Genomic DNA, 20,423 nt, shown 5'->3' with positions numbered 1-20,423 from the left:
GAACCATTTGTTTTAATGATGGGGAAATGCCAGGAACAGAGCAACACAGATCATATACATCAAATATACAGTCATGATACATCTGTAGTGTAATGAGAAAATATTCAGACATATTTAATGACATTTCAGACAAGAATTGTCTATATCCATATAGGACAATTCATCATACATCTTGGCTCCCAGGAAATTACATATTGTAATCATCATCATTTTAATATGGCAATTATTCATACATTACACTTAAATACATGTTGTCACAAAGATGTCAAATGCATAGCACACATGTAGTTTTAAAACTCATACTAAATAAAATGTCATTAAAAATCAAAACAAGAAAAACTGCTTATTAAACAGCTTAAGGAACCTGCAGTATGTAAGAATATTTGGCAATAATTGACGATTGATTTGGCCACTCGATTTCAAACGCCCTCAAAGGGCACGAGTCCTGAGAACCAGTCATATAACTGATCTGACAACAGTCTTTCTCTGTATTATATCTTCTGTTTAAGGTGAAGACCGTGATCAGAGAGGCTTGTCTGATCATGGGGCCTGGTAAGGGACTTTGTGGTTTGTACCACTTTGTAGCAACAGTTTTACAAAATGACCTTATGTGGTTCATTAGATGTATCGTGGCACTTCTGAGGTGAAATTTCCACTGTGTGGCACTAAAACAGGGTTACATTTTCTCCCAATCAGATGAGGGTTTAAAGGTTAATGCTCTGTGGAGTTTTAAATCAATAAAACCTACCTCCCTATCCTATAACTTAATGAAAACACGATCGCTGAAGCAACCACGTGATTTTGTGGTGTACAAATTATTTAGAAAAATTTGATTCTATGACCAGGTTTGGCTAAAAGTCTAAAGTCGCAGAGCACTCTACACAGACGGTGTACCTTTTAAGTTCTGAGCATGAATTCTAGAAATCTTTTATTTGCCAAGAGTGGGATTTAATCCATGTCCTCAGAAGTCATATGAAAGGTGTGGTGAGAAACAGAACAATATTTAAGCTATAAATCACTTCATTGGCTTCGAGTCAAATTTAGGATTCAGTTTAACATTTTATTGTTTACTTTTAAGGGATTACTTGGCTCCTCCCTATATTATGGATCTTCTTCAGCCTCACATCTTCTTTTCAATAGCGGCTCCATGGCTTTAAGATAGCCTTCCACTACATATCGGGTCCTGTACATCAGTCGATCTTTTTAAATCTTATTGAAGACACCTTTTTTCACATGCTTTTAATTGTGCTTAATGTGGGTTGCTTATTTTTTTATGTGTCATTGTATTTTCTACATTCTGTATGTATATGATCTGTTTATGCTATAATGTGAAGCACTTTGGTCATCATGTGCTGTTTTTAAATGTGCTATAGAAATAAAATTGACAGATTGATTGATTGATAAATTCTCGTTCCTAATCAGTAGGTGGTGATAAGCATGAAGAAAGTGTATCGCCAAAAACAAAAGAAGAATGTAAAAGTGGAGATTTAGGGTAAAAAAAGGACATAAATATTGATCTGTTTCTCACCCACACCTATTAAATCACTTCTAATGACATGGATTTAAAAACTGGACTCATATGGATTACTTTTTTCTGGATTTGTGTGCTTTTTGGAGCTTCAAAGTTCTAGCCACAATTAATTTGCATTGTGAGGACTGAATGTAAGTAAATGATGAGCAAATGTTTATATTTGGAATGATCCCCCCATCCGAACGTTTTAATTTAAATTATTCTTTTTTTTTTTTCATTATTCTCATCTCATATAAATCAGCATTACAGCAATGCAATTAATACTAATGTGATGTCTAAATACTGTGCAAAGTAAATAACATACAGTATCCATCCATCCATCCATCGTCAACCGCTTATCCTGTGTACAGGGTCGCGGGGGGCTGGAGCCTATCCCAGCTAACATTGGGCGAAAGGCGGGGGACACCCTGGACAGGTCGCCAGTCCATCGCAGTAACATACAGTATATACTGTATAATTATATAATAATCTATATTTTTATATTATAGTAAAAATAATTTGTGGGGAAGGGAGTTCTTATTTGTCATGCAAAAAAATCTTAATTTCCTAAAAAATAGGCTTCAGAAGCAATATATATATATATTTATTTTATTTTTTATTTTAAATAAATATATATTTATTTTACTTTTGATTTTGGGGTGAAACACGACCTGGAAATGTTTTTGACAGGCTTCATAAGATTCACACTCCAGCTGTTTCATATCTAACAACATAATATACATAACTCATAAGGAACTGTAGGCATTTATTTCTGGACATTTTAAGGTGCAATTTGGTTTGAAATATGGAAGTTCACAAATATAGGATTAAGACACAGTGGAAGGAGAGATAGTAGAGATAGAATAGTGATGGAAATCACTGACAGAAATCAATGACAGAAAATCATCAATCCGATGGAGGTCAAATAAGCATGCACAGCTCCTCATCGGTCAGCTGGTTTACCTCCATGATCTTCTGCAGCTGCTCTGTGTAGCGCACTCGGTCCTGCAGGAAGTGAGGAATGCGCACACGCTCCATCAGAGCCAGACCTTTCAGACACTCCACATCCTCATATGACACCTAAACAACACACACACAAGTCTAAAACAGTATTTCCATTTTATGTAAAATTTTCACTAAAGTCCTTACTGCACATCCACTGTTTATAGTATAAACCAAACTATAACAATACTCATAATTTGAGGGATGGTCAAATGAGACATTGCAAACTGAAATAAACATAAGCAAACTATGTAATTTACATTGATCAATTTGGCAGAAACTTGTGTCCAAAGTAACTTACAAATTAAAGTAGTGCACATAGGCTTTGTTCACACTGCAGGAAAAATAATCCGATTTTTTAGATTGACTGTTCAAATTATTTTCTGTTCAGATTGCAGTCATTTTTGCTAGATGTCCACATTAGTTGTCATAGTAACAATGCAAACTTGGATATGTTGACAATGCGTGTGAGTTTAGCAATGTGTGTTTTGCCATTGATTATATTTTTAATGTGGGCTGTAATCAAATATGAACACATTTGTCACAGACAACAGAATGAAAATAGGGAAAGGTGGCATATGCAATGTTTATTGCTGCTGTTATGGTACTGCAGCTAAGCAAGAGACATTCACTACCTTATCGCGTTGTCATGGCTCGCAGCTATTGAGGGTTCCCCTTCTGTCACTCACTCAATGTTGTGTTGAATTAAGTGACACAAGCGGTCTTCCTTGGGAGCCTCGGGTACCTCTGAACTTGAGAAAAGGCCAATGAGAAATTGGCAGACAGAATTTGCATTCTGTTTGCCGCCCCCGGACATAAGGGTATAAAGGGAAGAGGGCGTACGTCTGTCGGTCAGATTTTTTCTTTGGAGCCGAGCGGCTGAGCAACAGCAAGCTGAGTTCACAACTGTTCCGCTCACCTCCACTGGCAAGAAACACTGCTGTTGGATCCTATGGCGCATCTCCAGCTGGCGTTCTCTCTCTCTGCACGATGTGCAGTCAACGCCCCTAGGCGCTTTGACAGTGCTTTCTCTGCTTAAAAGAGTGTTTTCCCCTCCTAAAAGAGTTTGAGTTTCACTCATAAAAGAGCAATACACAGATAGGCGTTGAACGTCCTTTTCAGGACACGTCTTTTTAAAGATGTACTTCCGCCTATGTGTAGTTCCTGTATGCGGTCGATATCTCTTCAAGACCAACGGCCACAGACGTGCCTCGTGTGCCTGGGCAGCGATCATACTGAGGCGGCATTTGTGGATGGTTCATGCACTCACTGCGAGAACATGACCATGGCAGCGTTGTGGTTGCGTCTCTCCTTCCTGAAGCCACCCCCCATGTCGCTCCTTCTTCCCACGGGATTGAGGACGACCTGGCTGGCGATGAAGGCGATTTGGGGATGAAGACGGGCTCTGTTTCGCCAGGTAAATCCCCACAAACCACCCGCCCCACGACACGCTCGCTTCCGTCCGAGCTCGGGATGAGTGCGGCCAGCCGGCATTCTCCCTTGAGCACCCGGAATTGGATGATGACATCGGTACAGCATCGGAGAGCGTCCAGGCATCTGAATGCAGAGGACTCGACTGGGCTGCTGCCTTCCAGTCTGAGGCTGAAGCGCACATGGCCGACATGCTTGACCGGGCTGCCGTCAGCGTGGGCTTGGATTGGAACCCTCCAATTGCAACCAATCTTGGACTTGCGAGTTCTCAACCGGGCCTTACACAAACTCCTGTTGAAAATGCTCACGCAGAGACAGATTCTAACCTGTGTTTTTACAGCTAGGCTGGTTCGCGGCGGTAGACCTGAAGGACACGTACTTCCACATCTCCATCTTGCCTCGACACCTACCCTTTCTACAGTTCGCGTTTGACGGCCAGGCATACAAGGTCCTCCCCTTCGGCCTGTCCCTGTCCCTGTCCCCTCACGTCTTCACCAAGGTCGCAGAGGCAGCCCTTGTCCCGCTACGGGAAGTGGGTATACGCATACTCAATTACCTCGATGACTGGCTCATCCTGGCTCACTATGCGACAGAGTCACTATGCGCTCACAGGGACCAGGTGCTCAGGCACCTCAGCCGTCTAGGGCTTCAGGTCAACTGGGAAAAGAGCAAGCTCTCCCTGGTTCAGAGCATCTCTTTTCTCGGCATGGGGTTAGAATCAGTTTCAATGACAGCACACCTCACCAACGAGCGTGCGCAGTTAGTGCTCAGATGCCTCGCTCTCTTCGAGCCCGGCACCACAGTTCCTCTAAATCAATTCCAGAGGCTTCTGAGGCATATGGCACCCTAAGAATATGATGTATATGAGACCGCTTCAGCACTGGCTTCAGACTCGAGTCCAGAGATGGGCATGGCACCGCGGCACATACTGTGTGATAATCACCCCCTCCTGCCGTCAGACTTTCAACCCTTGGACAGACCTCTGTTTTCTTCGGACCGAAGTCCCCCTACAACAGGTGTCCAGACGTGTCGTGGTCACCACAGACGCCTCTCAACAGGGTTGGGGTGCCATGTGCAACGGGCACGCTGCCGCTGGCTCCTAGACAGGGCCCTGGCTGCATTGGCACATCAACTGCCTAGAGTTGCTGGCTGTATTCCTTGCCCTGGAGGTTTCTCCCACTAATTCAGGGCAAGCACACCTTGATCCCTTCAGACAGCACTGCGACGTAGCGTACATAAATCGCCATGGCGGCATGCGCTCTCTTTATATGTCACAATTCGCCGATGTCGGACACGAGTTCGGTCCGGCACATACGTTATCCTGAGGCTGCAACCAGGCTACATGCCCAAGGTTCCTATGACAGGGATCAGGTCATGAACCTGCTTTGTGTATCTATTTGGACCGCACGTCCAGACCCACTACAAGCCACAGGTGCTCTCTACTGGGGTAGGGCTCCACAGGCTTAATTCCCTCTTCAGGCAACTCCCTGTGATTTATTTTCCGTGGTATGGTACCCCCGTCAGTGGACCCGCGTCTCCCTTGGGCAGTCCCACTGCCCCGGTCGCCGTGCTTGTAGAGCTCCTCCCTCATCAGGCAGGACCTACCACCACGCCGCTCCCACGTACGGCTTCACAAACCTCGTGGTGTATTTGCCACATGTCACCTCCCCCTAGTCTGGGCAGGATGTGGCCTCCGCAGAGTCTTTTCCCCCTGAAAGAATAGGATCGCATTTCCCCGACACATTTCATAGCGCTAAGATAGCCCCAGCCGCTTCACACTCTATGCAAGAGACGTAGAGAGAGAAAAGGTAGCGGCTGTCAGGCTTGCTCCCATGCTAGTCATGTAGCAGCTGTTCCCCCCTCAGGGGTGCTGGGAACCTAAGGTCTGTATATGACATCTCTTTTGGGGGCGTTGGGGAGGGTTACGTCCAGCCGATACAGTTGCCTCTAGCACACAGCAGCCTGCTTGCACCTGTGTCATCAGTTCACGTAACCCGGGCTAGTGCGTGGTGCTTTGAATGGGACCCCTTGTGTCACTTCATTCGACACAACGTAGAGTGAGTGACAGAAGGGAAACGTCACGTTACTGTAAACGGCTGTACCTTATTCTCGGCTCCTCAATGCATAAACCTGACTGACAAATGCATGCCCGCTTCCCTTTATACCTGCATGTCTGGGGGTGGGACATGCAAATTCTCTCTGCCAATTCTCATTGGCCTTTTCTCAAGTTCAGATGTACGCAAGGCACCCAAGGAAGATCCCTTGTGTCACTTTATTCGACACAAGGTCTCGTTCCCTCCCTCAGGGAATGGAGGTTACAACAGTAACCGTGACGTTACCGCAACTTAGTGCATCTCTTTGGGTGGGTGAAGCCAATGTCTGTCTTATTGTAAAAAAGGTTTGCACTGCTTTGGCTGCCCTGTGACATCTATAGGACATTAGGTGCATTCCATTCAGAAGTGATCATCCCTATGCCCTGTTCCCAACAAAGACTTTACCTTCCACTGTGAGAACTTCAAAGGGCTGAAAAGTGTAAAGCTCAAAAATAAGGGGCATTTTGAGCTCACATTTTAAGTCATCCATCCATCCATCCATCGTCAACCGCTTATCCTGTGTACAGGGTCGCGGGGACATTTTAAGTCATTTTTATAAAAAATTCAGTTTGGAACAAATTTTTCGCTAACAATTATACACTTTCAAAAAGCCCTCCTTCTTTTGTTTTTGGCAATTCGCATTCTTCATGCATATCGCCACCACTGCGCAGGGAGGAGAATTTATAGCAAAAAAGGAATTAAATGTTGAACTGTTTCTCACCCACACATATTCCATCGCTTCTGAAGACATGGATTTAACCACTGGAGTCGTACGGGTTAATTTTATGCTGCCTTTAAGTGCTTTTTGGAGCTTCAAAGTTCTGTGCTCAATACACTTGCATTGAATGGACAAACTGAGCTCAGATATACTTCTAAAAATCTTAATTTGTGTTCTGAAGAAGAAAGTCAGACATACACATCTGGGATGCCATGAGGGTGAGAAAATGATGAGAGAATTTTCATTTTTGGGTGAACTATTTCTTTAAGTGGAAATAATTTCTAACACCTACATTTCAACTATTTTAAAAATGTGTTTGTAAGATAATTTACACTAACTGACCTTTCCCAGAGCCATGAGCAGCTGGAAATCAATGTTGTGTCTGTGTCTGAGGATCTTCAGGATGCCATCAAGATACACCTGATCCTTACTGAAACAACCTGAATAACAAATATTAGTCATGTTTCACACTTATCGATACAATGCAAGTTCTGTGAGACTTTAAGTTCCACATTTACACTGTATTACCTAGCTGTGCTGTGTCAGTCTGTCCACGTTTGGCTCTGACGCAGTAGTCCCACCGTGTATTTGGGTCATGGACAAATCGGTCCAGGTTGTGAAAGAGCTGTGAGAAGGACATGCGGCTGGCCTGGTAGACAGTGTAGTAGAGCAGGGCAGCACGCCACAGGGTGGGATCCTTACGAAAGAGCACGCTGTGAATGCTGGCCAGCCCCTCTTCAGTGGGGTTCATGGGCCGCAGACTGTGCTTCTTCCTTCCCTCACTGCTGCTCCATGGCTGGTGACTGTTGTTGATGCCGCGGAAGTAGTGTGTACCTGAGAGTAGGATGCAGGGAGGTTGGCACTTTACTAATCAAAACAATCTGGATTCATAACATAATATTTGATCAACAAAAAATGGTTGGTAACTGGAAGGTTGTTAGTTTGGTTCCCAAAAGTAGTTAACCAAGAGCCATTAACGTTCATTCAATCATTGAACGTTAAAATACTCACTGTTTCAAAAGTATAGCCACAAGATGTAACCAACATGTGTGTTAACATGATTTTATTGTGATAAAATTGCTTACCTTTTATGAGAAAATATAAAATATCCAATATTACATCTTCGTTTAATCGTTGCCATGACGATGTAACGGTATAACCCCTAAAATGACCATAAAAATGTAAATTTAAAAAACTTTACAGCTCAAATAATACACACGTTTTTACAGAAGAATTAAGTAAGTCCTTTTATTAAACTATAAGCTTCACATTTCTGTATTTAAACCCTCAAAAAATTGGTCTCCATTCACTTCCATTGTAAGCGTATCACTGTAACATCGATTTTTGCAGAGGTATGAGTCTAAATAATTTTTTTTGTAGTAATCAACATTATGCCACGAATTGAGCTTCTAACTGCTGTTACATTAAAATATTAAAAGGACTTGTGTTCATTCTTTCAATCAGAATCTTGCTAAATATCATAGATAACACACATTGGCCATCTCAACCCTTTAGAAAAGCATTGTATCATCAAGTAGTCAGCCTCTGTTTGTTGAGCAGGCTAGATGAACAGAAGATAAAGTGAAGGTGAAGGACAGAGAGAGAGAGAGAGAGAGAGAAAGGAAGGAAGTGTGGGAGGATAATTGCTGTGTTCCAGAGTACAGAACACAAGTGCCTGGAGCTGTTGACCCAAAAGACTTCATGAAAATGAGTCCTTATGGACTGACTCTACAATTAGATGAAAAACACATACCGATTTCATGCCTTAGCATCCCCTCCAGCCACTGTTCTCTAGCAGTACAGATGTTAATGGTGAGTGTAGGTCTGCTGTTCACGACAGTCATTGAAGCTCTGGACAGGAGGTCATCAGTCAGGTGAACCACTATCTGTGGAAAAAGACAGTACCGTATGATAGCTATGTTTGGGTGACTATGGCTATGTTTTGGCATTTTCGCAGTGAACTCATTTTAAGCCAAGTTGTGTCTGAAAACAAATTAACTTTTTTAGAGCTTTTTTTATTTAACCAACTTCACTTTTATCAGCCAATTTTGCAATGACTTTCACAACCAACTGCTGTCGATATTTGTGGATGTATGAGGTCAGTTTCCATTAAGTTCACAAAGGTGTAGTTCATCACAGTGACTATGGACATGTTCCACTGATGCTTGACAACTGGAATGTGTGACAAAACGTTTCTGTCTTTATTGTAAACAGTATATCTATATACTGTGTATACTCATTGGTTTTTATTCTTCACTTTTGGCATTCTCTCAAGTTTTATCAAACAGGATCTGGTTACTTTCACACTACACACAATGTTTCTTTCTATCCGCATCTCTCTCCCACTTTCACCTCTCCCATGCATCCCTCCTTTTCCATGTATTTTTTGACGTGGTAACAGATGCGGCTCTTGGTGAGGAGGTTTCCTCCTGTTGCCTGCTCAAACTTCTCATAGGAGCCGTATTTCTGCAGGGCCAACTCCATGATCCGCACAGCCTGAGACAAGAGATACACAAATAGAATATTTTAGAGTCAGGATGAATCACTACAGCCTCAATGTTTAAATGTTTCCCTATCAGCGCCAGGGGTCATTCTTTGAAACTTGTGTATTTTCTGTTTAGAAAAGGTGATTTTTGTGCAACATTTCAACAATACATCCGACATGACAGTACGTCTGTGAATATATTATTTAAAATCAGTATACTGTATATGCATACTGTATATTAATACATTGTTATTGTTAACATATTGCATTGCGCCATCTGAAGCTAAATTAGTATGCAAAAATGCTGGGATTAAACTATGCCATCTGAAACGTACAGTAAAAGAGTGGACAGTTTCACAGTTCAAGCAACTAGCCTTTTGCTCAAGGTAATGCCAAGACAAGATGCTTATTAGTAAAATAATTTAATGCTGATATTTCTACAATTATCCAATTTCCAATAATCATTTCTTTGCATTAAAAAGCATGGTTAAAAAACATAACATAAAGCGATCAAATAAGAGGAGAGATGTAAATGTCCTGGGTTGACTTTCCGAGAGGATGTCATTTTAACAGATTATTTGATTTATTGAATAGTGCATTATTTTAAGGGGTATTTTATGTTGGTAAAAGGTTTGATGCAAAATCTGGAGAAAAAAGTCCAACTCAATAATAAATGTAGCTCAATATAACCCAGCCTCTCAACTGTTAGAAAACAGTTGAGACTGAGGGCAATGAATGTGAGTAAATAGGACACAACTGAGGCTCCATGCTGAGTCATGATTTATGAGGCTTGACTTGTGCTACATCTGAAAAAGACTGAGGGCAATCCTAAGTGCAGTCGGCACTCTGAAATAATCAATATAATGTTCATTATGCAATCATACCATTCTTCCTCTGAATAAATTTGAGTTGTGTGTGTAAAAACAAATACATCATTTCTGTACTTGAGTACAGAATACTTCAATCGGGTTTAAATATTTCTGCTGACTTTCACTTTGACTTCACTACATTTTGAAGAAAAATGTATTACTTTTACTTCAATACATTTCTCATGACCTTTTCATTACTTTTGCGACTGAACATCGCTAAAAAGTCAGAACAGCTGCAAAATCAAACAGCATGCAGCTCGGTGATAATGATGCCTGATTCATATTTGTTTCAGTTTGATTCTTTTGAATCAATCAAATTGCTTAAAAAAGCTGACTGAAGAATTTGTTTAGCAAATCGATTTGCGAATCTGAATCATGAGGGAAACCCTGGAATTTTAAGAGAAGAGACTGCTCACGTAATTTTTAATCTGTATTTTTGGCTATAAATTCATTTGATACATTTTTGGCACAATGAATGTTTTGAAATATTGATGAAGTCTCTATTGAATATTGATGTCTCCTAATTCTTCTGGAGACTGTGTAGTTGTGTCATATTTAGCCGCTTATATGTGGTAAAAACCATTTACTGTACATTTAATCAAGGTTATCAATTAACTTAACAATTACAAACAAGTTTGTCAAAACAACATTGACACTTCTCTGGATGTGTAAAAATCTTGGTCTTGCAGATATTTGGAGACTTTTGAACCCATCTGGTATGGACTATACATTTCTTTCATTTAGTCGGTAAGTTTTTTCTTCTAGATTTACTCTAGAATATATATATTTTTTATATCTAAGTCCCTCATTTAATCTGTTGATGATTGCTCAATTGGAAACATCTTAGTCTCAGATCATGCCCTTGTGTGTTTAAAGGTGCTGCCAAATATAGAGAAAAATAAATCATATAGTTGCCACTTTATTTCCAACAAATGTTAAAGGCTGAAATCAATGTTTATATGGAGACCAACTGGTCTTCAGTGTCCTCTGTGGGCATGGCTTGGGAGGCACTTAAGGCGGTTCTTAGGGGTCGGATCATACAGTATGCCTCATTCATCAAAAAAATCAAAAGCACGAGAACTCGTGGAGTTGGAAGGAAATATTAAAAGTGCCGAGGCAGAGCTGAAGCGCCGAATGTTGCCCGATGGCCTGATTGAAATACAGATATAATACTATTTTGTCGCAGAAGGTGGAGTTTTGGCTATTCAGGGCAAGACAATCATACTGTCTTATGTCATAGTGACATTTGCTTTTGGTGACATTTTTACCACTGCCATATTAATAATGATTTTAAAGAATTCTCCCTAAATTTACGAAGGAGCAAAACAATTCTCTTGATTCTGAGATAACCTTGGAGAAGCTTGGCGAGGTAATTAAGGCCTTGCCTACAGACAAGGCTTCAGGGCCAGATGGCTTTGCTGCAGAGTTTTTTTTAGATCTTTTGCTACAGAACTGGCACCAATTTTGCTGGACGTTTATACAGAATCAACCGGCAGGGTTGCCCTCTTTCCCCATTATTGGTGGTTACATCCATATTTCTTATCGTGGCTGCTAATGGTTCCAAGCAAGAAGTCTTAACCTGTAATTGCAGGTTATTGTAAATAAAAAGGTCCTTTTCAATAAAAGAAGCTTATATTATGTTTTTTGAACCTTGAGAGTATAGGCACTTACTTGATTGAGGAAGCGATCTGAAGCATTGCTTTGCTTTGCCAGCACTTGTGGAGGGACAGGGTTGCTGTACTCAAACTGAGGGTTGTAGTTAAACTCTGATTTGAAAAATCTGGCCCTCTCCTTCTCCACATTAGATGGCTTTATGGCAGTGAGAATGCACAACTTCTTGATTGAGTTTTCTCCATCACGACCAGCAAGACATGCTCTGGAAAGCTGGGGCAGTTTTGTACCTGGGAAACCAGCCAGGCAGCTGTTTTGGGGTCTGGGCATGGGGCAGGGGGAGAGACGAATGCCGCTGCCGATCACTGAGATGCTGTTCATTTGCCTGGAACAGCTGGTGGAGAAGCAGGTAAAGACAGACTGAGCATGCCGGGCATCTCTGCAACCAACGGTCAGTCCACTCAATGCGAGAGGTGCAAGGGTTGGCTGGGGTCTGGTGCGATGTGTTGCTGTAGAGACTCTTTGTGCTTTTTTGGGGCAGTTGTACAGAGAGTGCTTAGGGTTCTTCTGTTCATCTGCCTCTTTCCGAAGCAGCATGTTGTGGCTCCTGGTGCCCGTGTTAAACAGATTCTTCAGAACACCAGAGGACACGCACTCCAGATGGACCTGACTTGGGCTCACAGGTTTCTCCATGGGGCTTAATAGATACTTCTTAGATGTTTCCAGCTCTGGTCGATAGAGCTGTTCTGAAAGAAATGACACATAAGATGGAATGCTTCAATGGTCTAATCAGGTCTCTGGTTGAATCTCTGGTATTTTACATTACATAAAGAACATTTTTATAAGCATTATTTTCAAGACAATGTGTCCGGTAAGTTTTTTGACTTTGTAATTCTCATTGTTCTCAATGATTTTTGTCTGGATTATTGTGTTCCTCTCAATGCATCTTGGAGTAATTTTCTCTTTTTTTGTAATCTCAACGCCCTGGTGTGCAGATTCTATTTAAATTTTACATTTTTTTGTTGGTCTATGTAAGTTGAATCAATGCACCCGATCAACACTTGTGACATTATGAACTGGCAAGGTACTTTTTTGTATTACTTTTTAATTTTACAAAGGCAGGTTTTGGGTTCAAAACAAGTTAAGCATTTGTGGTATAATTTTGATAAGCACAATTAATATCAACTTATTTTTTTAAACTAGCAAATATTGTGGTTACAGTAAGGCACTTGCAATGGAAGTAAATACGGCCAGTCCATAAACACTAAACAACATGATCACACAGGACGTCGGCATGTTGCTTCAGATACTTCCTCAACTGACAAGTGCCATTTCCCATCAGACATATTTGCATCCACGCCAGCATGCTTCCTGTATCTGAAGATCTCACCATTTGTTGTACGCTTGAGATAGGATATTTCCAATATCCATCTCATACACCACTGGTGGAATATGTTGAGTTTCAGGTTAAGTGTTGTAGTTAATGACCATGTTTCTGGGGGCCCTGGGTAGCTCAGTGAGTAAAGATGCTGACTATCACCCCTGGAGTCGGGAGTTCAAATCCAGGGCATGCTGAGTGACTCCAGCCAGTTCTCCTAAGCAACAAAATTGGTTGATAGTGAGGGTAGAGTCACATGGGGTAACCTCCTTGTGCTTGCTATAATGTAGTTCTTGCTCTAGGTGGGGCACGTGGTGATTTGTGCGTGGATGCAGAGGAGAATAGCGTGAAGCCTCCACAGGTGCTATGTCTCCGTGGTAGTGGGCTCAACAAGCCATGTGATAAAATGCACGGATTGACTGTCTCAGACACGGAGGCAACTGAGATTCGTGGAGCGGATTTGTGTTCCTTCCACAGCTCAAACTTCTCGTTTTTGTCTGTAAGGAGGTGACCATCACTGGCGTCTACTGGGCATGATGTATGATGAATGGCAAGTATACGCAATTTGGTACGACATTCTCAAGTTGGCCTGACCTGAGGTCAGCCTCAGCTTCAGCAGCATTCTCATAGGCCCACTGTTGATGGTCATGGTGGATGCTTGCCCTGCACTACATCTGTAGTAACTTGCGCTCTTCATCTTTGTTCTGGCCAGGCATTTTTCTCTATCAAGTTCCAGGTGTTATCACCGACTGTAGCCCCAAATTTTAGATTGCAGCTTTGTTTAAGGCTTCTTTGAAAGCTGTCCAATTAGATAGAAGAGATTCACAGGAGTTCTCAACGGTTGCCATTTTAGCTTGAGAGTGATTGTGGCTACCACAGCTCTATGGTCTGTGTCAAGTTCAAGACTCCTGTAAACTCTGCAGTTCTGAAGAAGTCTCCACTTAGTGTTTACAAGGACATGGTCTTGCTCCTTGGTGGTTACTCCATCATTGGAGAGCCAGGTCAGACGATGAATGTCCTTATGCTGGAATCATGAGCCTCCAATCCTTAGACCCGACCCTAAGCATAAGTCTCTTAGTTTTGTTGTTGGGGCATCGCTTCCAAACGGGCCAACCATGTGCTCATATCCACTTCTAGTTGTTCCTGAGACTGTGTTGACTTGGTTATGTCTTGTCAGGTGCATGGCGCAATCAAGAGTCTCATAGAAATGGTCTGTGGCCTCCTCTGTTGGTGCATATGTGACCACAACATGTAAATCACCAAAGGTGTATTTGAACCTGGCAACCAGGTCTCAATTCCTGAGTGGGATCCAAGCTATCAAGGATTTTGCTGCCCAGATGATCCATTATCAAGGCCACCCCTCCTTGACACACAGCATCTTCTTCAGGTCTCGAGAAGATCATAAAGTTGTCACCAACTTTGGTCTCACCTATCCCTGGCCAACTGATCTCCTGTAGGCCCATGATGTTTACATTGGCTTTTGATATTTCACATAACACTAAGCTGGATGCACCAGTCCTGACATTCCAGGTGCCAATCCTCAATGGCTGGCACACCCTGAGGATGTGTTGTTGTTAATTGTTGTCCACTGAAACCCATTTGGCACCCCTGGAGAGTAAAGCAGACTCAGGGTGCATGCTCCTTTGTAACCCTCTTGACGAGCAATGTGGTATGTGAAGATTTTTGGCTTTAGGTTTAGGTCAGGCCATGTTTATGTTTAGCCATGTTTTAGTCATGTTCATGTTTATGTCTAGTTTAGTTCTCATTTAAAGTTAGGGTTTTGGATTTCACATTTATTTAATAAAACTGCACTTGGGTTCTACACATCGTCTTCGTCTTTGCCATTGCCAACCATATCGAAGCAGAATACTAGACCACCCATTAGACCACCCACGCAGTTTGGCTCTTGCATCTTCAACAGGGGAATCAACCCCTGGAGGATTACGTGGAGGATTTTTGTGCTCTGGCATGCCAGGTGAACTTCAAAGAAATTTTTTGTTTTGGACTAATTGAGCCAACCTCTTCCTTGATGCCTAGCGGTCGCAGTCCCCTCAACCTGGCTCAATATATCGACCTCGCCCTACAGATCACTGGTTCCATGTTCACTGTGGGGGAGGCGGATGCCGAGCCAGAGTTCCACATCATGGCCGCCACCAAGCCAGAGCTTCTCGTCATGGTTGCCGCCGAGCCAGAGTTTCACGTCACGGCCGCCACCGAGCCAGAGTTTCACATCATCGCTGCCAAGCCAGCATCCCACATCATTACTAATGAACCCATGCCTGCCATGGACTACGAGTCAACGCGCATGTCTGCCATGGCCAATGAGCCAACGCTGCCAGCCTCGTCTGTCCCAGAGCCTGCACCGCCAACTTCCCAGGCCACGTCGCAGCCAAGCCAGAGTCAGCTCAAGGACAAATACATTTTTTGTTTTGGACTAATTGAGTCAACCTCTTCCTTAATGCCTAGCAGTCACAGTCCCCTCAACCTGGCTCAATATATCGACCTCGCCCTAAAGATCACTGGTTCCACGTTCACTGTGGGGGAGGCGGACGCCGAGCCAGAGTTCCACGTCATGGCCACTTCCAAGCCAGAGCTTCTCGTCATGGCCGCCGCCAAGCCAGAGTTTCAAGTCATGGCTGCCGCCGAGCCAGTTTCACGTCATGGCTGCTGCCAAACCAGAGTTTCACGTCATGGCTGCCAAGCCAGCATCCCACGTCATTACCAATGAGCCCATGCCTGCTATGGCCAACAAGCTAATGTTGCCAGCCTCGTCTGTCTCAGAGCCTGCACCGCCAACTTCGTCCTCACGGAGAAGGAGGAGAAGGGATTTTGTCTCTGAATCTCAGTCCATGCCCACGACCACAGAGGTTGCTCCCGAGAATCTACCCATGACCACAGAGGTCGCTCCCGAGACTCTACCCATGTTCACGACCACAGGGACCATCTCTGAGTCTCTGCCCATGTACACAACCACGGAGGTTGTTTCCCAGTTATCCATGGCTCCACCTTCCACGACCTTGCCCCACGTCATGGCAGCCAAGCCAGAGTCAGCTCCAGACCACGTTCCAGCCAAGCCAGAGTCAGCTCCAGGCCACGCTGAAGCCAAGCTAGAGTCAGCTCCAGGCCACGTTGCAGCCGAACCTCAGTCTGCTCCATTCCACGTCACAGTCAGGCCTCAGACTTCTCCATGCCATGTCACAGCCGAACCTCAACCTGCTCCATGCCATGTCACAGCTCGCCTCTGCTCCACGGTCCAGGCCCGCCTCTGCTCCATGGTTCAGGCCCCCTATTCCACCTTGGTCCTCAGCCCCATCGGCTCTGCCCCTCGAGCCTCTCATGGATTTTTGAAAATGTACATTTTTACAGTCATTTTAGGACTTAAGGGTTTGTTGACATTAAATCATCATGGCAACAAAGTTATAAAATTGGGTATATCTTTACACAGAATAACAAACCCTAAAACCCTAAATTTACAATGTAACACAGTTAGCACAGTTACAGAGGTCTATGGGTAATGGGTTAACATTTGTCCAAATTGCTTGTGATGTAAAATGATATTAGTCTAGCTATAACCGCAAACACAGGTAGTGTCTAAAAGCTAGGTAAAGTGATTACAATTCTTGACAAAATAGATAGGCTATGCCTCAAATTTAGAGAACAACTTATAATCATGCATATCATTTATGAATTGCATTATGGAAAATATGACATATTTTCCCTGATTTTAGGTCAAATATACAGGTGAAACTCGAAAAATTAGAATATCGTGCAAAAGTTCATTAATTTCAGTAATTCAATTTAAAAGGTGAAACTAATATATTATATAGACTCATTACAAGCAAAGTAAGATATTTCAAGCCTTTATTTGATATAATTTTGATGATTATGGCTTACAGCTTATGAAAACCCCAAATTCAGAATCTCAGAAAATTAGAATATTGTGAAAAGGTTCAGTATTGTAGGCTCAAAGTGTCACACTCTAATCAGCTAAACACCTGCAAAGGGTTCCTGAGCCTTTAAATGGTCTCTCAGTCTGGTTCAGTTGAATTCACAATCATGGGGAAGACTGCTGACCTGATAGTTGTGCAGAAAACCATCATTGACACCCTCCACAAGGAGGGAAAGCCTCAAAAGGTAATTGCAAAAGAAGTTGGATGTTCTCAAAGTGCTGTATCAAAGCACATTAATAGAAAGTTAAGTGGAAGGGAAAAGTGTGGAAGAAAAAGGTGCACAAGCAGCAGGGATGACCGTAGCCTGGAGAGGATTGTCAGGAAAAGGCCATTCAAATGTGTGGGGAGCTTCACAAGGAGTGGACTGAGGCTGGAGTTACTGCATCAAGAGCCACCACACACAGACGGGTCCTGGACATGGGCTTCAAATGTCAAACGTCTTACCTGGGCTAAAGAAAAAAAGAACTGGTCTGTTGCTCAGTGGTCCAAAGTCCTCTTTTCTGATGAGAGCAAATTTTGCATCTCATTTGGAAACCAAGGTCCCAGAGTCTGGAGGAAGAATGGAGAGGCACACAATCCAAGATGCTTGAAGTCCAGTGTGAAGTTTCCACAGTCTGTGTTGGTTTGGGGAGCCATGTCATCGGCTGGTGTTGGTCCACTGTGCTTTATTAAGTCCAGAGTCAACGCAGCCGTCTACCGGGACATTTTAGAGCACTTCATGCTTCCTTCAGCAGACAAGCTTTATGGAGATGCTGACTTCATTTTCCAGCAGGACTTGGCACCTGCCCAAACTGCCAAAAGTACCAAAACCTGGTTCAATGACCATGGTATTACTGTGCTTGATTGGCCAGCAAACTCGCCTGACCTGAACCCCCATAGAGAATCTATGGGGCATTGCCAAGAGAAAGATGAGAGACATGAGACCAAACAATGCAGAAGAGCTGAAGGCCGCTATTGAAGCATCTTGGTCTTCCATAACACCTCAGCAGTGCCACAGGCTGATAGCATCCATGCCACACCGCATTGAGGCAGTAATTAATGCAAAAGGGGCCCAAACCAAGTACTGAGTACATATGCATGATTATACTTTTCAGAGGCCCACATTTCTGTATTTAAAATCCTTTTTTTTTTTATTGATTTCATGTAATATTCTAATTTTCTGAGATTCTGAATTTGGGGTTTTCATAAGCTGTAAGCCATAATCATCAAAATTATATCAAATAAAGGCTTGAAATATCTTACTTTGCTTGTAATGAGTCTATATAATATATTAGTTTCACCTTTTAAGTTGAATTACTGAAATTAATTAACTTTTGCACGATATTCTAATTTTTCGAGTTTCACCTGTATTAAGATGGAATATCAGAATGCTTGTACACTATGTGGAATTTCAATACAGCTCGTCTTAAACTTGAGGCCCAGCCCCGCTATTGTCAGTTGTTGTGTTCTCATTCCTCTACAAACAGAATCTCCTTAGCCCACTTAACCTGGACACCAACAAAAGACAATAAATAGATCCTGACAGCACAGTGAAATGAAGCTTGTTTTAATATTGTAGCTCTTTCACTGTCTAGTGAGTCGACTTCACAGGCCAGGTTAATCCTATTAGAAAGCAAAACATAAACTACTTCCCACTTAGCATGACAACTCACTCATCCTGCCGGCTTTTGTAATCACTGTATCTATTTGTTACTGCATAAATTCAGGAGGATGGAACAAGGATGCAAGTATTAGTGTTGTGTCATGCAACTGTCTTTATCACGTTGCACACAGAGGCAGTATCATCGGTCCATGTGCCTCATGCAAAATTAGCCCAGGCCTCATAACAGAACAGCTCTGAAAGGTGCAGTGAAGTAGAAGGACCACAGTCTCAGCATCAGAAAGCTGAACTAGTCTAGAAGCACATAAAACTGCTGCTGTTTATAATTACATGTTATAATTAAAGAATCTCCTTTACATGCGTAAAGGAAAATAACATGAACAGAAAGCCTAAATGTATGGAAGCTTAAGCTGCACTTAAATTATAAATATTTGTATGCATTGTGTAAGATACAAAACATCAAACCAAGTGTAATCAGCAAACACATTAAACATTTATATATAACTAATAGAGTCAAGGTGTTTTTAGTGGATGTTCTAGTTGAGTAACCACAGGTGTAGCTCATTGCAGTAACCATGGACATATTCTACTATTGTTTAACAACCACATAGTGTCTAATTTCTTTTTTGTCTTGATTTTAAACAGTGCATCTATTGTTGTAATCTATATTGTATATTTTAAAACCTAACACGCTTCTTCATGTGAAATGTTTAGCTTGGAAAGTGTTTCTTTAAAATGAATGGCATTTGAGTTGATTTTGATGTTTTGTGTGAAGACATTCAGACATTTTTAAGTGTGACTTAAGTGTCCATGTACTTTTTGAGGGTCACTGTTTTGTTAAAGAACATCATTTTTGCACAAAGGAAAAAAGTATTGTCAGTAGTGGATAGCTGGCATAGGCAGGTGCCTAGAGCGGCAACTCTCTCTGGGGTGGCACGACAGGGTACCTGCCAGGCCGCCTGCAGAGCTCGCAAAATCGCAATGGGAGATAAGTGCCTTGCTCAAGGGCCCAACAGTGGCATCTTGGTGGTGCTGGGGCTTGAACCCCTGACCTTCTGGTCAGTAACCCTGAGCCTCAACCACTGAGCCACCACTCTATGGTTAGGAATACTTTATTTACTGACTTTAATTTAATTGCGCAATTTAAGTTATGTACTGTATACTGTATAATGTTAATAGAATATGCCATTTATTTATATATATGGGGGTTAAGGGGGTGGGGGCATGTCCAATCTTGCCTAGGGCACCAAGTAAGCCAGAACCACCACTGAGTATTGTTGTTTAGACATACCACAGTAGTACCATCGTGTAACCCTTTGAATTACCTTAAGGTATCATGTGAATACCACTGTACATGTATAAGGTTATCTTTCAGACCATGGTATTACCATCTGATGCATCACAGTACAATGGAACTGTAAAACAATAATGGCAGATCACTATAATGAACTTTGCACTTTCTTACAGCTCCCTCAATCGGTTTGTCATTATTTTATGCAATCCCATACAGAGATAACATCAGTGTAATTTGTCACGGACTCACCTGTAACTTGAATAGATTCAAGCATCGTCTCCCTCGCGCTGTACAACCTCAACTTTACACACGTCGAAAGTCAATGTTTATACAGAACAAAAAAGCGGGGGGAAGAACACGACAAACATCTAGTCATTTAGTTATAAAATCTGGCACACCGTGCAAAGCAATGCTGTAATTAGCAAATCTCCTCATGTATGATCTGAGCGAGCCGCTGCTTCGGTCTCTGGACGCTGACGAGA

The 20,423-nt window shown here is 42.5% G+C and overlaps 1 protein-coding gene across 2 annotated transcripts; it reads right to left on the bottom strand.

Moving 5' to 3' along the window:
- LOC127650339 (putative tyrosine carboxypeptidase MATCAP2) lies at positions 1–20,423 on the bottom strand. 2 transcript variants are annotated; one of them, XM_052135690.1, is made up of 7 exons: positions 20,191–20,423; positions 11,780–12,465; positions 9,107–9,250; positions 8,508–8,640; positions 7,283–7,588; positions 7,097–7,194; positions 1–2,590 (listed from the first exon to the last, which is right to left on the bottom strand). In XM_052135690.1, exons 1-7 carry the CDS (start codon positions 20,213–20,215, stop codon positions 2,432–2,434), a joined length of 1,551 nt encoding a protein of 516 aa, XP_051991650.1. In that variant the 5' UTR covers positions 20,216–20,423; the 3' UTR covers positions 1–2,431. The 2 variants fall into 2 exon arrangements, with proteins under 2 accessions (XP_051991650.1, XP_051991651.1); XM_052135691.1 differs by having other exon boundaries at positions 11,780–12,460.

The sequence above is a fragment of the Xyrauchen texanus genome, chromosome 10 (genome assembly GCF_025860055.1).
Source record: "Xyrauchen texanus isolate HMW12.3.18 chromosome 10, RBS_HiC_50CHRs, whole genome shotgun sequence".
NCBI lineage: Eukaryota > Metazoa > Chordata > Actinopteri > Cypriniformes > Catostomidae > Xyrauchen > Xyrauchen texanus.
This window is presented reverse-complemented; position numbering and strand designations above follow the sequence as displayed.

Excerpts from the sequence above, each read along its gene's own strand:
- LOC127650339 (XM_052135690.1), bottom strand. The coding sequence starts at position 20,215 with ATGCTTGAATCTATTCAAGTTACAG. Across the intron at positions 8,641-9,106 it reads AGGAGGGATGCATGGGAGAG|ATAGTGGTTCACCTGACTGA; the intron begins GTGAAAGTGGGA and ends CTTTTTCCACAG. Across the intron at positions 2,591-7,096 it reads TGCTCATGGCTCTGGGAAAG|GTGTCATATGAGGATGTGGA; the intron begins GTCAGTTAGTGT and ends TGTGTTGTTTAG.